At 37.1% G+C, this 18,129-nt stretch overlaps 1 protein-coding gene across 3 annotated transcripts in view; it reads right to left on the bottom strand.

Moving 5' to 3' along the window:
* The window catches only part of UBE2D1 (ubiquitin conjugating enzyme E2 D1), a 28,934-nt gene extending 13,912 nt beyond the window's left edge, over positions 1 to 15,022 (bottom strand). For all 3 annotated transcript variants that reach the window (XM_053910288.1, XM_019436092.2, XM_019436091.2), the window contains exon 1: positions 14,770 to 15,022. Coding sequence is in view for 1 of the 3 variants with exons in the window: in XM_019436091.2 (XP_019291636.1) it covers positions 14,770 to 14,793 (24 nt within the window). In the remaining 2 variants the exon portion in view is untranslated. The remainder of the gene's footprint in view (positions 1 to 14,769) is intronic.
* Positions 15,023 to 18,129: the final 3,107 nt, after the last annotated feature.

Below are 18,129 nucleotides of genomic sequence, written 5' to 3'. Positions count from 1 at the left end.
GTTTTGTTATTTCTAAATTACTATTTTTAAATTTGTTTTTGTTTCTCATATGGTAAATATTAATAGATATAACCCATACAAACAAAAAAGCTCTTTGAAGCCCTCAGTGCTTTTCATACAAGGAGGTCCTAAGAACCAAAAGTTTGAGAGCATCTAGTCAGGTTTCACCTGATTACTTGGTTGTAATAAGGCTAAATTTTCTGGCCTTCACAATTTTCTTTCTCCTAAAATAATCTTCTTTCTGTTTCCCTATGCCCAAAATTTACCCATTCTCCTTAATAGTGGCCATCTTCTCAACAGTCACTGACCACAAGTTTTGGGGTCAGACTTGGATGAAATCTGGCCTTGCACTAACCTTTACTAGCTGTGTGACTCTGGGCAACTTAACCTCTTTGAGTATCAAGTGCCTCATCTGGGGACATCACTGGTAACCCTGAAGAACTATATTGAAAATTGAATGAAAATGCAAAAGTACCTAAATATTTGGCATGTATTATAATAAGAACTTATTTCTTCCCTCCTTTTCCTCTTCTACCAGAATGTTTTTTTTTTTTTAAACTAGGGTTTTATTGCATTTTATTGATGGATTCCTCCATAACCCTTAGCACAATGCCTTTCATATAGGGTGTGTGATATGATTTCAGCTAACCAATAAAATTTAAGGAAAAACATGATCAGCAGGGAATAGACAACTCAAATTTAAATCTTTTAGAAATACAAATGATTAGGGTGCTTGGGTGGCTCAGTCAGTTAAGCGTCCAACTTTGGCTCCATTCATGATCTCATCTCCAGTTGGAGCCCTGCATCATGCTCTGTGCTGACAGCTTGGAGCCTGGAGCTTGTTTCAGATTCTGAGTCTTGCTCACTCTCTGCCCCTCCCCCGCTCATGATCTGTCTCTCTGTGTCTCTCTTTCTCAAAAATAAATAAAAACATTAAAGAAATGCAAATAATTAGACTTGGCAACAGAATCAGAATCAATTATTCCCTTAGGTAGCCATGTAGACTACATATAATAAAAAGAGTATTGTAATAACAGGTGTTAAGAGAGAAGAGTGCAGTTCACTTAAAAACACCGAGGTGGCCTTTTAAGTAACAAATAATCATACCTAAAAATGAATCTCAAAAGAATATTAATCATTAAAGTATTAAAAATCATGCTACTGCTGCAACTATTTTCAATTTACAGAATGTATGATATTCTAGTAAAATAGCCAAAGCCACACAAAATTCTCATTAGTAATTTTTGTTTTTTTTTTTTCTGGTTTAGAAGACCTCATAACTCTAAATATTCCATCCTTATTGTTTATTTAGGATGCTGCTGACCTAATGTCAGGATACAGCTTTTGGTTGCTTTTCTGACAGGAGTTAGGGGTTTGTGCTGAGTTGACCAGGCTCAAAGTAGGGTATCTTCCAACCACTGGCAATCCTTGGTGACAGAGCTGCCCAGGGATAGGGTCGCAGTTTGTGGCAATGACAGAGTTTTTTGTTTTTGTTGTTTTTTGTCCCATGATTAATTTAACCAGTGGACTAATTATAGCAAACGTTTATTAAGCAGTTCCACATCCTATCTAATAGGGATTATGATTCTGTTTTTATACTATTATCCCACCTTTACCCTCTCAATGTTTTAAAGACTTAATGATATCAGGTTATGATGCTAATAAAAATCCTCCTAAGTCACCAGTCAGGCATATTTGTTGATGATTAAACTGAGGCATGAAATTCAAGGAGAACTGATTTGTGGAAAAAAATAACTTCACAAGACACAGTTTAAAAGCTATAGTAAAGAGGGACTCTAGATTCTTAGAAACTTAAAAATGGTTCTGTCTCCAAGCAAATACATTTAAGAGTAGCCATACACCTCAAGAGTCATCTTCTGAATGTGTCTACTCAAGTTTAGAACATTCTAAGGATCTTAGAAAGTTTCTTCCTAGGACAGAAGTGTGATCTAGTAAGGAACTGGCATAGAATATCTGGACTGACACTAACTACCTTTTAAATAAAAAATAAGTACAAGTATGAAACATTAATAAATAAGGTTATATGATCTAGTAAATTCGGGAAAGCCACATATACTACCTCAAAGACTATCTCCTACTCTACCCCTTTAAACCTGTGGCACACTACAATACTATACTTAAATAAAAATAACCCTTATTTGCAAAAGGTGGATTGCTACAGCACAGAAAACTTAATGTATTTTGTTTTTGTATTAGCCAGTTATTACAAGTAGCAGTTAGGGCTGCCTCATTTTGCCACACAGGGCATAAGCCAAATCCAGGGGGTATCTTTCACACACTTTAATGGGGTGGTATCTCCCTAGGGCTCTATAAAGTTTAACTGCAGAGAGTTGCACATGAAAGAAATGGACAATATATCCTTTAAACCCAACTTAGGATATTATCACTATTTCTGATAAACAAATAGCACTTTTGATGTAGAAGCAAAAGTGATGGTGTCTGACATATGAGTGGGACCATGAGTATTTACGTTATTTATCAATGTATTTCAAATGGAAAGAAAACAATGGCAAACCTAGCCTTCAAAAATTAAAAGTGAAGTCAGCAGGATTCTAGTGGAGGAAAAGAAAAATTTTTTCAATAGATGGTCATCTAGGTATCCATATGGGAAAAAAATAAACCTTGACCTCTCCCACTTCAAACCATATCTTTGGATATGGTTCTATGGATTCTAAATAGATCATAGGTTTACATTTAAAAGATAAAATAATGCTTTTAAAAGGAAACATAAAATGTCTTCATGACCTTGGAGGAGACAGAAACTTCTTAAGCAGGACACAAACAAAGAGCACTACCCATAAGGGAAAAAATAAAAAATTTGGACTGGACTAAAATCAAGAACATTTGTTCATCGAAAGACACATTAAAAGTATTACACGGCAAGCAAACCATCAAACAGAAGAAAATATTTGTAATATACATATCTGACAAAAGAACCACATCCAGAATACATAAAATCTTTATCTACAGATCAATTTTTAAAAGACAGATTCGAATAGGCACTTTATAAAAGAGACTGTGAAAGAAAGAAAGAAAGAAAGAAAGAAAGAAAGAAAGAAAGAGGAAAGGAGGGAGGAAGGAAGGAAGAAAAAAGAGAAGAGAAAAGGAAAGGAAAAGACAAGACAAGACAAGACTATCCAAACAGCCAATACATATATGAGAAGGGGCCTGGCTTCATTAGGCATCAACGAAAAATGTAATTAAAACCAAAATGTGATGCCACCACAAACCCAGCAGAATAGTTAAAGTGAAAAAGCCAGAAAAAATTTAAGTGTTGGCAAAGATGGTAGGCAACTGGAACTCTCATGCTGCTGGTGAATGAGGCAAAGTTTGACATTAACTACCAAAGGTAAACACAGGAATACTTAATGACCCAGCAAGTTTACTGTCAGGTATATACCTAACAGAAATATGTAGAAATCTTCTAATGTTAACAGATGTCTATCAAACAATGAGACTAGTTATGAATCCATATATGAAAAGAAATTCATTATAGTCAACACACTATGTGGTGTGTGCGTGTGTGTGTGTGTGTGCGTGTGTGTCTAATGTATGGGTGTATCTTCCAATTTCATTTCCAGTGACTTTTAAAATCTAAAATTGAAATACATAGTTGATCCAATTTCCTTCTTCTCCTTTGAGACAAAGTAAGCTTAAAACAAACTAACCTTATACCTAAACACAGATCAGGCAATAAATACCATCAAACTGGTGAAAGATGCTCCAGACAAAAGTAATCTGTCAGTGAAGCAATTTTCTATTCCAATGTGATTAACATTCAAATAAAAAAACTAATTGGGGTATCTAAATTTAAAGATAAAAATATAAGATATTGTATATGAAAGGCAGATTTTGACTGGAACTATAGAAGCATTATACGTCCACAAAAATGTGTACTTAATGGATTTATATAGCCTTACATGGCTAAGCACCTCTATTCCAGTTCAGATTTCTATAACCAAGTAGACACAAAGGAAAGTACTAAGAGGTCTGAAACTGAATTTTAAATTGATACAGATGGCATGTTTATAACACCCCCACAATATGCTGAGTGTTCTCCATAAAACCAACCTAGACACAGTCCCTGCCTCTAGGGAATTTAAAAATCTAAAAGTAGATGAGGCAGCCTAATTCAAAGAAAGTAAACAAATAAAAGGAAACAAAGAAGGGAATCTAAGAGAAGAGAGGCTTGCATTAATCTCTCAGTTCCCAGAAGGCTAAAAGTCCAACCTGAACAGTGGAGAATGAAAGCTAACAAGTCAGAGCTGCCTTATTTATTTACCATCAAACTTAATATGACACTATGCAGTAAATATTCTCTAAAAAATTATGCTGACCAGACTGAAAAAGCTTGGTTGTTCTCTAGCTTCAATGTTCAGAAGGTCTAAATCTCTGTAATAGATACAATATATACCCCACTGGATGTGTATAAAGGACATTAATGCACAGCCTGTTCATAGGGACTGATTTACAGTCCAAAATCTAAATTACTGAACCCAAAGCATATGAAAACATTATTTCATAAACCCTGGCTCAACAGGCAATTAATTCATGTGACACAACTATCTTTACCTGAAAACTCCTAAAACAAGACAGTGATTCTTACCACATTGTATTTTTGATGTTGTCTCTAAGGGGATATATGAGCTATATTTGATTTGTCTGTAAATAAACATTCACAGGCTTACAGTTCAGACTCTGGTCTCCTTACCCAGCTGACTAGAGCTATTTCAATAGAGATATCAAACAATTGTCAGAAAGGTCTCCATATACAGAACCTCCTTAAACTCTTGAATTAAAGAACAGCTTTATTATTAACCATGCAGATTTTTCCTGGAAGACTTCAAAATGCTGATGGCATCCAATTGATTAAGTCATAGGAACTACTCATTTCAACACAATGGTCCTAGCTGCTTCACTGTCTCTGGATCAGATATATCTGGTAAAGGCTATTTATTAAAAAATCAGTCAATCAATCAATAATAATAATGCAGCCAAATTCTGCACAAAAAAAGATGAAGAAAGCAGTTATGCTACTGACTTTGTTACATCAAAATAGTATTTATTGAACCAGAGTTATAAAGAGCATAATTTGGAATAAATGTTTGAGGTCAAGATTAGGGACATCATCTACCCAATATCTCAGATCTGCAACCACTTTTTCCCAGTGATTTCTACAGCAGTCATAATGACTTTCAATTTCCCACGATATTATCTTGCCTGTAGTTTAAAACATAGCTTCCTCTTAAAGAGAAGACTCCCAGTCACCTCCTTTACATATATTTCCATTACAGGAATTACATAAATAAAAATGCATCTCAGATAAATCTAAGATATCCCAGTAAAAACTGTAGTTCAGTCTTCTTTATGAAGTATTATGATAAAAATATACTTTTTCCAGTAATCCAAACTCTAAACTTTAGAATCACCATCTGATTCCTTCATCATATCCCACCCCACTCTCCCATCCCTCATATTAATCAGTACAAGTTGTTCAGATTCTCCTTCAGTCCAAATCCCTCCCACTGAAAGGGTCCCAGAATATAAAAAACTGAGGTCCAATGGACAAAAAAAGTCTGAGAAGAGCAAGATGAGACATTTCAGCATAAGAAGCCAAAGGTTCAAATCAGGGAGACACTATTAAAGTATCTGAGAACAGATTGGGTAGTAGGGGTCTGAAGAGACTGCCTTGACCACCGAGCCTTAGAGATCTGATCTGAAAGGCCAAGTAGGCATGGGTGGGTCAGACCAACTCAAAAAGGCCAGGGTTTCTCATATAACCCTCTTTCCAAATGTCTTCTGCCACCATCCTAGGTCAGACCCTCTTTGGATCTCACTTAAACAAGTGTAGTGGGTTAACTGACTTGTCCTATTTCTCTACCAAGACACTGTAGTTAAAATCATCTTCTCAAAGTACCAAGTTGAACCCTTTCAATATTTTTCATTAGCTTTAACATAAAATTTATAAATCCTTAAAATGGCTTATTACCAGGCCTTCTAGCATCTGACTCCTTCTCTCTGCAACCATTTTCCCCCAATGCTCTCCATACCAATCATAACTTTAAAGTCCCCAAATGCTATTTTGTCCCTTGTTTCCTTTTAGATAGAAGACTCCTAAGCACCTCCCCACCACACACACACTCATTCACTTTACCTACTTTCCTTTTACCTTTAAAGTCTCATCTTAAACACATTTTTTTAAGGTTTTGCTTGAACACTTCAAAGGGTCCCTGCTATATTCCCAGAGAACTCTATACTATGACATTCATCAGATTTGTAATTACAAATGGTAAACAATCCTATGTTCTATGAGGGCAAGAATGGATACCTAAGAATATGATTAAGACTGTTACTTCCTTACTCAAAAAAACTTCAATGGCTTCCCAAACTTTCCCAAATTTGAAGCATTAAGTACACATTTCTCATGATGAGTCTTCAAGGCCCTCCACTGTATGAACTTGTATGTCTACTATTCCCCAAATGCTTCCCAAAGGCAGGATTATCTGTTCCTTCCTAAACAAGACAAGTACTTTCTGGTGCTTTCATTTCTGTAGCTTCCTTTATGAACCTCATCTTTAAAAATGCTACCCATTCTTCCAAACCTATATCTAATTCCATCTGCATAATATTTTTCCTGATCTTCCCTAAATAAATTTGGTCTCTCCAACCTTCAACTCTCTTTCTGTTCAAATATGTTACATTTTCCTTATTGTACTTTCATAAGTCTACCCAATAATTATGGTATCTTTCTCACTATTAATAGTTTTAAATTTCTTAGGTTCATGCTAGCTATACATCACTTTTCCATGTATCTCCTTATTTCATTTTGTATATGCCTTATATACAGAAGGTACTACATAAATGCATTAACTAGAATCCAAAAAAATCTACTACATGGAAGGTAGCTGTATAAGGCAGTTTTCTAAATATGTGGATAAAACGATCTCTATACTTTAAAGATACCTGTGAAACAGATGGGAGCTAAATGGAATTAGAAAAGCTTGTTATGTGATACTGGTACAAAAACAGAAATATATCTTATTTGCATCACAAATAACTGCTTTTTAATCAAAGAGTAAGACATCTTAAAAGACTCATTATAAATCAGAAAGGACCACGGAAACGATCTAGTTCAATGCATCATTTCTAGATAAAGAAAATAAAGACTATGAGTATCTTGGCCAAGGTCATAAAGCCAAAGTTAGAACAAAGGCTCAGACCATCTGATTTCCACTCCAGCACTCTCCCCACCCTGAAACAATACTCACCTCAAGGCTACAGTAACTACAGCCCATTATTCTCAATCAATATTGGAGTCAACAATACTCTGGTACTTGAATTAAGGTCATTTGTACAGTTTCAGCCATACTCAAGAAACACAAAAGTGTGACAAGTGAGGAAATGAAAAGGGATTCTTTTTCTTTTCCCAGGAACTCTAATTTTACAAAAGGTTAGAAATGAACACTACTCCATAAGCTTTGAGGAGTGTTTTTGTTTAAAGATACTCTGAGAGGCAAGAAAAACATGATAGAAAATTACAGACAACTTTTCAAAATGCATAATACAATTCTAACACACAATGTAACATGCAACATAGAGCATTTTCAATGCTACATTATTAAAAGTTACTATTTACTTCATAGTAACAAAGAAAGGTGCTTCAGGAAAAAAAGAAAGAAAAAAAATGAAAGAATAAAAAGCTAGCAGCCTATTTCTTAAAAACTACTTAAAAGACCAACATATCTTTCAATATTTGTCAAATATTTATTATGTATCACTTCTTACAGTTCTATCCCAAATAACTGTTATACAGCAGGCACTTAATAAGTATTTGCATAATAAATCAATTAATCTTAGTATCACTCAGCACTATTCTTGAATACTGTGGTTATATATCACAAATGCTACAACTTTTAGTAGAAAACAATGAGCATTGGCGGTTTGTAGCAAATAGAACGGTTTCCAAGGCTACAGTACTTTATACTGTATATGTGAATATATATATACATATATATATATGTGTATGTGTGTTTCTATGTGTATGTATGTCCATTTGCTCTCTCTATATATACACACATACGAATGTGTGGCATATATTTCTGATAATATTAATTTTACCTAAGGATCTTATGCTATTGAACAATGTTTTTCATACTTTTCTTACAGCAATTCATAACAAGAAAAATATGATACATATAGTACAACCTAGCACACATACACACAGGCACAGGGCACAGGCACAAATATATAATTAAAAAAAAAAGTTTCATGAAACACTACCACTCTTACTATACCTAAAGCATTAATATTCCATTTTCTATTCCATTTTTTAAAATGATGTTTATGACCCACTAAATTGGTTTCATCACTCCTGTTCTGGAAGCTCATAAAAGTGCAAGAAGACATCGGGAAGGTTTGGCATTCATTCCTTAGAAATAACCTAGGCTCCACAGACACCAACCAGAAACTGGCAAAATGAAGTCTGGAATTCATTAAATATTTTCATTCAAAAGCTATGTTGGGCATCTGAAGGGCATCACTATTATGGAAGGATAAAGTACAGACCATACACTGGGCCATAAAACAAATCCCAAATATTGAAAAGGAGTCAAATAACAATTTCTTTGTTCATAATGGAATTAACTCAGAATCAATAACAGAAAGCTATCTGGGGGCGCCTGGGTGGCTCAGTAGGTTAAGGGTCTGACTTCGGCTCAGGTCAGCTCCTGGCAGTTTGTCATTCTGAGCCCCACCTTGGGCTCTGCTGTCAGAGGGAAGCCCACTTCAGATCCTCCGTCCCCGTCTCTGTCTGCCCCTCCCATGCAGGCTCTGTTTCTCTCAATAATAAACATAAAAAAAAAAAAGACCGAAAAGAGAAGAAAACTATCTGTAAAATCACAAGTATTGGGAGAATAAATAATATACTTCTAAATAACTCAAGGGTTGAAGAATCAAAAGGGAAATTAGGAAATATTTTTAACTAAATGAAAATACAACACATCAAAATTTAGGGGAAGCAAAAACACAGGCCAGAATTTTACTGGTTTAGAGAAGAACAATGAGCACAGGCCATCAGGTCTTTTTGGTTCCCTCTAAACAAAATCCAGACTCCGCTCACATAAGGAGGGTAGTCATTTGCACTGAGAATCGTCAGATTGTTTGCACTACTAAGTAAGTTTAAAGTGAAGGAAGCAACACACCAACCTTATCCCTGTTGGAAAGGTTTTCATAAATCCAAAACGATACTAGGCATCTAATAAGCAATGTGGTACACTGAAGAGAAAGAGCCACAAAACAAAACAAAACAAAACAAAACAAAACAAAACAAAAAACAGAATAATAGGAATAGAGAGCAGTGGAGGAAACATCCAGAAACACTATGGGTAGCACTAAACTAAGCTTCAGGATGGTAGCTTCCTCCCCATACAAAGGACAACTGCAGAACATAGTAGCCTCTAATACTGTGTAATGTGTTTAACAGAACCTTCAAATTCATCCCAGAACCAATTAAATGCAGAAAAAGTTCAGCTTTTCAGAGGCCATCTTGACCAAGAGTGGCTAGAAACAGAACCTGTTTTGCCTTCAGACAGATGTTCTGAGGTAGCCTGAGGATCCCTCCAATTCCCTGAAAATCTGGATTGTATATTCTAGCATCTTTTATTCCAGCATCACAAGGTTAAAAGGAGACAGGACAAGTATCTCAATACCTGTTTTTAATTAATGTAATATCAGTTCACCCACTGTTAAAAAGAAGGTGGGAAGACAGGAGAGCTAATACATTATAGACAACCATTAATTCAGTTTGATGGAAAGTATCAGGCTTATTATTTTGATTAGTAGCACTCATTAAATATGCTTTCTATGTGTATTTCAGGGAACTAAAGCATGTAAGGATGCTACTCTGCTTTAGTGGGGGCAATCCCACATCCTGCTAACTTGGTTTTTATAATATGTGTTTGGCTTCCTAAAATAGGCATAAACAGCTTCATTTAGATCTATGCTATTTATTTCCACAGAGAAGGACCTCAGAACTCTTTACCTGTAATAGGTTATCTTGTTTTTTTACACTTTTGTTGTGATTAAGAAAGAAAAATACATGATACCCAGGGTAAAAGGAAGAGTGAGCTTAATTGCAAAGATTTAGAAGCCAAAAAAACTGACATTGTGGCTTTTTAGAAAAAGAACACTTTCTTCCTTTCATCTCAAGGAAAACCACTTCATCTACCAAGAAGCATAAATACTGTGTTCTTCCTTTCTAAAATTTTTGTTAAAGTTATATCCTTCTTTTTTTTAACGTTTATTTATTTTTGAGAGACAGAGACAGAACATGAGTGGGGGAGGGGCAGAGAGAGGGAGACAATCCAAAGCACGCTCCAGGCTCTGAGCTTCTAGCTCAGACCCTGACGTGGAGTTCAAACCCACGAACTGTGAGATCATGACCTGAGCCAAAGTGGATGCTTAACAGACTGAGCCACCCTGGTGCCCCAAAGTTGTATCCTTCTTTACTGAAAGAACCTGGAGTCCTAGACCTAATCTTGTAATCTGCAAGTCTTCCTAACATATTTGTGTCATCTGAACAGTCGACTGCTACTCAAAGCCACTAGAGGGACTAAACAGCTGTATCAGTTCATAAATAGTTTTCTCAAATGAAAACTTCACAATGAAATGATACTTTGACAGAATATTTATAACTTCCAAACAATTATTCTAAATCCCTTTGGAGGAGAAAAATTTTAAGTGATAGAACAAGAATAAACAAAGTTATATTACTCATTTACCATGTTAAATGATTCAGCATATGTTACTTGAGACCAGAGATTTAAAATGCACAACAACACAGTGTGATGCATCAGTGAAAATGATTAAATATGCCAAGGTTTAAATACCACTTTACATATGTATAGAATAGTCCAGTTTGCAAATCATGACCATAAACTCACTTGACTCTATATGTCTATCAATTTAAATACAATAGATATAAGTCCATTTGGATAAGAAAAGCCATGTACTAAAATGGTTAATAGCATGGAATCTAAAGCCAACTGCCTGGTTTTGAACCCTAGCACTGCCACTTATTAGATATGTGATTCTCAATACATTACTCAACTTTCTGTGCCTCTGCTTCATCATCTGCAAAACAGGGATAATAATTATTTCAACTTCTTGGATTCACTAATGGTTATATCAATTAATATATGTCAAACACTTAGAACAGCATCTATCACAGAGTAATCATTATATATTACATGCTGGTTGTACTTAGCTACAGTATCATTATATGGATAGGGAAACAGACTAGTAAGTCACAGAGCGAGAAATAAAAAAACAGATCTTCTTCTCTTTGATGCTCTATCCACAAAGGGCTTGGTTGTTTTTTTAAGTATCCTAAGATCTCCCAGACTGATATAAAGAGTGTACTGTGGAATTGTACAAATAAAAAAATTCAGCAGCTCAAAACATTTATAAAGTTGTATTTTAATCTTCTTACATAAGAAGTTTAAGTCAAATTACTATTAAAAAAGCAAATATTCCATTTTGAGGATAGAACTGTACACTAAGGAGTAGTTATCTGTGTTGCTATATTTGCAAAACAAAACTTGTTTCACTTTTCAAAAGACCAAAAAAGCAATAATATCATATCATGATAGTATGATGATCATAACTTCAATTTATCAAATAAAAAAATCTAGAAAAAAATATACTAAGATGATAATAATGACTATATTAGGATCTCCTGTTTTTCTTCTGCTTTTCAAAACATGCAGTATTATGATATAACATTCATAATTTTAAAAGTGATTTCCAACAAAAGCTTATCAAGGATTAAACATAGTATTGATAAGAGAAACACTTAGAAATAATTCTAGAAAATAATAGATGCCCAGCTAAAAAACTATCCTCTTTTTTCAAATATATCTTAGGTATCTTTCCTCAGACTTTGTCCAAACTTTCTCCCTTTAGTGATTTAGGTGACTGTGATAACATCTTCTACTGTATCAAAAAATAGGGCATGGGTGTGTAAATTTATGAGCTGAAATGCAAAACTGGCACTGGATGTCTAAATAGGAGTATTAAGTCATTTAGCATACTTTACTATAAAAATATATTTTAAGCATTGATATCTACATGCTTCGTATATACATACAATTTTAATTCAATCATCTTTAATCTTTTCACATGAGGTAAAGAAATGTGAAGTCATGACTTTTTCAACATTCTCAAGTCACTTCTTCAGAGATTAACTTAAACAAAGCATTCCTTCACTCCTGGCCTCAGGTTCCTTCTCTGAATAATAATTCTCAACCTTCTTTCCACCCCAGCCTATCTGAGGGATTCAACATCTTTCCATTTACAACAGCGGGGACAGTCTGAAAGCGTCCCACAGTTATTTCTAATATGCTACCCTAGAAGCAGTTCCAAAGCTATTCTGAAGCTGCCCCTACCCTCTATTCAACTCCAAAATGCAGAGTTCTCAGTAGTTCTACACAACTTTAAGGTCTGCCACTTTAGGAAAGGAAAATCACAACCCAATGACCTGGAAGGTATTGGATAGTGTTATTTTCATACATTTACAGAGAAAGGCCAAAAGTTAATATTCATCTTCTTTAATATTCATCTTCTTTGGTTGGAACATGCCAAGATTCAAATATAAATTTATATACTGATGATATAAAAAAAGGCTTTGTTACTGTTCATAAGGCAAACAGCACACCTTACCTGGAACTGGTTTCTAATCAAGGTGTGAAAAGTAAGAAAAGTGGAAAATCAAACAAAATAACACCCCTTAAAGTTTGAGGGAATGGAACATGTGACTAGTGGAAAGGGAGATTTGTGCAAGTCAACTTCTCTGATAACAAAAAAGGAAAGCCAAAGACTGACACATAGAGATGCGACATTATGTGATCCCCAATTTATTCTCCAAAATATCAATTTGTTACAGGCCTAACATCAATTTTATGTGATTTTATTTTTTACCAGGCAACTCTGTTATAAATTAAAAATATGATTTGGGTGTATTCCATATTATAAATATAAGCCAAATACATTGGTTCAGCATGGTGACTAACAACTGCCCAGTAAAGTATTCACAAATAGTGTCCATTTTCTTTGTCTACTTGCTGTGGACAAATTCTAAATTATTTAAAAGCTATGGTATATGCAAAGTCTTATGAAGAATTGTCACAAGTAGGAAAGGAGGAAATGGAATTTTAAAACTTCCTTGGAACATGTGTGTTGTTTAATTCAAATGTAAGCCAATATTACATCATCATTTGTAAGTATACAAGGCATGGCAAAGATGCTGATTAGGGCTTCAAAACTAGGATAATTTTGAATGTATAACTGCATTATCTTCAAATCAGAAAACATTAATCAATAGATGTGGAGTGTTAGCTTTTATAGTGAAAGTTAATTAGTTTTAATGATGTTAGTTTTATAGTGAAAGACCCTCAAATGGCACGCGCGCACACACACAAACACACACAGTATTTTACAGATTCAGTGTTTGAACAACAAAAAAGTCTGGACCTGAAAGTTGCTGTCCTCTGTACTAGAAGATGACAGCACAATGTATATATATCTCTATCACTTCATGCCTGAAAAACCTAATAAAAATTTTCTGTAGCACTGATTTCTTCTAAAATTATTTACAAGGCATGCTGTCTGTTGTTGGCTTAACTTGCTGAAACACTCCCCATTTAAGATATAAATTCTCAGTGTTCTCCACATAAACTGTAGCTATAAAACCTTTTTAAAACTTGTGTCAGTGAACAGACCAATAACCCAACAAAAAATAAAATTGAACAGAAAAAAAAAATGCCCCAACCCCAATTTTGTGGGATGTTCACATCTGAAACAGTAGCAATAAATACAGTATTATGCAAGGGAAGATAATTCCTTACACAGAGTTGGAATGGATAAATATTTGTCGAATGAACATACACATTTCTTCTTCATTCTATACTCATGTGTCAAAGCATCAAACAACTTAAACTGTGGCAGTTTCTTTGTGTTTCGAACTTTACATGTAAGTTTATCATAAGGGGGAAAAAACCTGTTTGGCTTGACTCACGATGAATCACAGCCAGGAGGTCATCTTGTTGTGTATCAGCAACTATGTTTTCACTACAGCTATGTGACCTGAAGTGGCAGCAGAAGAGGTACCAAAATAGAAGAGGCAAAGAGGCTTCTTCTGGCTCCTGGGCCCCAAATGGGCTTTTCCAGCCCGTTAGGGGATCTGAGCAGGAGCCAACCGCAGAGGAGAAAAAGAACAAACCCACAGTACCGAGGAGAAAGGCTGCAGGCCCACCACACCTTCCTTGCCCTCTCCCGGAGCCCGGGGAAGCAAGAACATAAGAGAACACGCTTAAGAAACAGCGTGGAGGAAACAGCATGACAGGGGCCAAAACTAGACCGGTATAGGGCAAAATCCAGTCGTGACCGTGAAGCACAGATTTCGGGAAGGTCTGAAGCCCGAGAAGGATCTCCACCCTAGGGCTCCTGGCTCAGCTCCTGCGCGAGCCCGCAGCGGGGCCCCCGCCTCCAAGCACCTCCGGCCACCCGGGACCTGCTCCTGCTCCCACTTCACCTATCCAGTGCCCTCTGGCCGGTCCGGCATCTCTGGCCGGATCCCCGCCCACCCTCCCATCTCGTGCCCTCTCAGCGCGTCTTTCGGGACCATCGCCCGGGTGAGTGTGGACAGGGAGCCGAAGCGCACCCCGCCGCTCCAGGCCTGGCCTCCGCACTCACTTTCTGAATCCTCTTCAGCGCCATGGGTCAGGGAGGGCGGCGGGGACACCGGCCGGCTGGGGGCGGCTGCAGGGTTCGGGGACGTAGGGTCGTCGTGGGCTCTGTTCGCTCTCCGCTCGGCTGGATCAACCCTGCAGGTCCCCGGCTCGCTGCTCGCCAACTCGCTCCGGCAGCCGGTGCCTGCTCCGAGTGCGCCCGAGCGCGAGTGTGCGCGAGTGTGCGGGAGGGGACGCCGGCGAGACTCTTTTGTTTCCGCTTTTGCTTCTGGGAAGGAGCCTGCGCCCTCCCCGCTCGCGCCCCGCCCAGCCTAGCACACTGGGAAGTGTAGTTCCAGCCGTGTCCCGGGCCGCCGGCCGCTGGCGAGGTCGAGTTACTGCTGACTTCAACCTAGGTTAAGAACTTCGCGGTCATGAGTTGGTCTTTGCAATTTGATTTTGATCAAGTTACTGAACCTGAAGTACCCAATCTATAAAAGAGGGATAACAAATTAGGAATTTGTAAGCTTACAGGGATTTCCAATATGTGCTGCAGCTGATCCTTTATTTTTACTTTTGTAGATTTCACTTTCAACCGTATAAACTGCCCAAATTTCTCACACATGCACAGACCTACCAATTATGACTCCTTTCTTACCTCCTTAGTTCCTATTTCAAAAGGCGCCCACTCTATCCTGCTCTATCCACTGCTAATCCCTCATGCCTGCTCCTCCTTGGAACTCCAAATTCTGAGGTATGCCATCACTATTGGCTCCTTCCCTTGTTGTCACAGCCCATACTCAATACGGTCTACTGACACTCCTCACTCCCTCAATTCTTATGAACTTGTGTGCTCATTAAAACCTGGCTTCTACTGGGGCGCCTGGTGACTAAATCGGTTAAGCGTCTGACTTCCAGCTCAGGTCATGATCTCAGGTTTGTGAGGATTTGTGAGTTGGAGCCCCTGGTCCGACTCTGTGCAGACAGCTTAGAGCCTGGAGCCTACTTCAGATTCTGTGTCTCCCCTTCTCTCTCCCCCTCCCATGCTCACTCTGTCTCTCTCTGTTTCTCAATAATAAATAAACATTAAAAAAAAATTTTAAACTTGGCTTCTACTTTCAGCACCGGCAGAATTGGTTTTCACAAAGGTCACACTTGAGCTTCTAATTACCAGATCCAATTCACTCCTCATCCTTCCTGATGTTTTTGAACCATTTGACGGCTGAACACCCTTTTGCTTTTCAAAGTACTCACCCACACCCATAGCACCATGGTGGGTCTTTCCCTTTTCTTTGGCTAGCTCCTCTTCTCAAGAGCTGGAGTGCCCCAGAATTCCAAGTCTTGCTCTCATCATTAATATCTTCCTAGAAGATAGACCTTCTGAACTCCCATAAACTGGGAGGCACCCCAGGGTTGATGGAGGGGCATGGGCTTTGTAGACTGATCACTCTGACCCCTACCCATTGCATGACAGTGGCTAAGCCACTTTAAACTCTTTAAACCTCAGTTCCCTCCTCTGTCAATACATCCCTGGATGTATCAAAATTAATTGGTATTGATATATATAATGTGCCAGTACCTAATATGTTGGAAGTTTTCTATAAAAATTACTTCCCTTAGGGGAGCACCTGGGTGGCTCATTTGGTGAAGCGTGGGGCTCTTGATTTGGCTCAGGTCATGATTTCATGGTTTGTGAGGTCGAGCCCCACATCTATGCTGTCAGCATAGAGCCTTCTTAGAATTTTCTCTCTCCCTCTCTCTGTCTCTCTCTCTCTCTTGCTTTCTCAAAATAAACTTACAAACCTTACTTTGCAATCCAAAGCAATCTGTCCCTATCAAAATACAAACAGCATTTTTTTTCAGAGAACTAGAACAAACAATCCTAAAATTTATATGAAACCAACAAAAAAACTTGAATAGCCAAAGCAAACTTAAAAAAGAAAAGCAAAGCTGGAGGCAGCACAATTCTGGGCTTCAAGTTGTATTACTTGAAGCTATAGTAGTCAAAACAGTATGGTACTGGTACAAAAAAAAAGGCACACAGATCAATAGTACAGAATAGAAAATCCAGAAATAAACCACAGTTATATGGTCAATTAATCTTTGACAAAGCAGGAAAGAATATCCAATGGGAAAATGACAGTCTCTTCACCAAATGGTATTGGGAAAACTGGATAGCAACATGCAAAAGAATGAAACTGGACCACTTTTTTACACTATACACAAAAATAAATTCAAAATGGATGAAAGACCTAAATGTGAGACATGAAGCCCTAAAAGTCCTAGAACACAGGCAGTAACCTCTTTGACATTGGCTGTAGTAACTTTTTTCTAGTTATGTCTCCTGAAGCAAGGGAAACAAAAGCAAAAATAAACCATTGAGACTATATCAAAATAAAAGTTTCTGCACAGCAAAGGAAACAATCACCAAAATTAAAAGGTAACATACAGAATGGGAGAAGGCATTTGCAAATGACATATTCGATAAAGAGTTAGTATCCAAATATATAGAGAAGTTATAAAACTCAACACACACACAAATAATCCAATTAAAAGTGAGCAGAAGACATGAACAGACATTTCTCCAAAGAAAACATCCAGATGGCCAACAGTACATAAAAGATGCTCAACATCACTCATCATTAGGGAAATGCAAATCCAAACTATAATGAGGCATCAACTTATACCTGTCAGGATGGCTAAAATCAAAAATACAAGAAACAACAAAGAAACAAGAAACAACAGATGTTGGTAAGGATACAGAGAAAGGGGAACCCTTTTGCACTGCAAACTGGTGCAGCCACTGTGGAAAACAGTATGGAGGTTCCTCAAAAAGTTAAAAATAGAACTACCTTATGATCTATTAATTGCACTACTGGGTATTTTTGCCCAAAGACTACAAGAACACTAATTCAAAGGGATACATGCACCCCTATGTTTATAGCAGCATTATTTACAATAGCCAAGACATGGAAGCAGCCCAAGTATCCATCAATTGATTAATGGATAAAGAAGAGGTGATTACACACACACACACACACACACACACACACACACACACACACACAGTGGAATATTATTCAGCCATAAAAAAGAATGAAATGTTGCCATTTGCAATGACATGGATGGAGCGAGAGAGTATAATGCTAAGCAAAATAAGTCAGTCAGAGAAAATGAATACCATATAATTCCACTCATGTAGAATTTAAGAAACAAAACAAATAAGCAAAGGGAAAAATAAGACAGAGAGGGGAAAAAATCAAGAAACAGACTCTTAATTACAGAGAACAAATTGATAGTTACAAGAGGGGAGGTGTGTAGGGGGATGGGTTAAATAGGTGATGGGGATTAAGGTGTGCACCTGTGATCATGAACATATGGTGAT

The sequence above is a fragment of the Panthera pardus genome, unplaced genomic scaffold, assembly GCF_024362965.1.
Source record: "Panthera pardus isolate Hobbes unplaced genomic scaffold, ASM2436296v1 HiC_scaffold_22, whole genome shotgun sequence".
Classification (NCBI taxonomy): Eukaryota; Metazoa; Chordata; class Mammalia; order Carnivora; family Felidae; genus Panthera; species Panthera pardus.
This window is presented reverse-complemented; position numbering and strand designations above follow the sequence as displayed.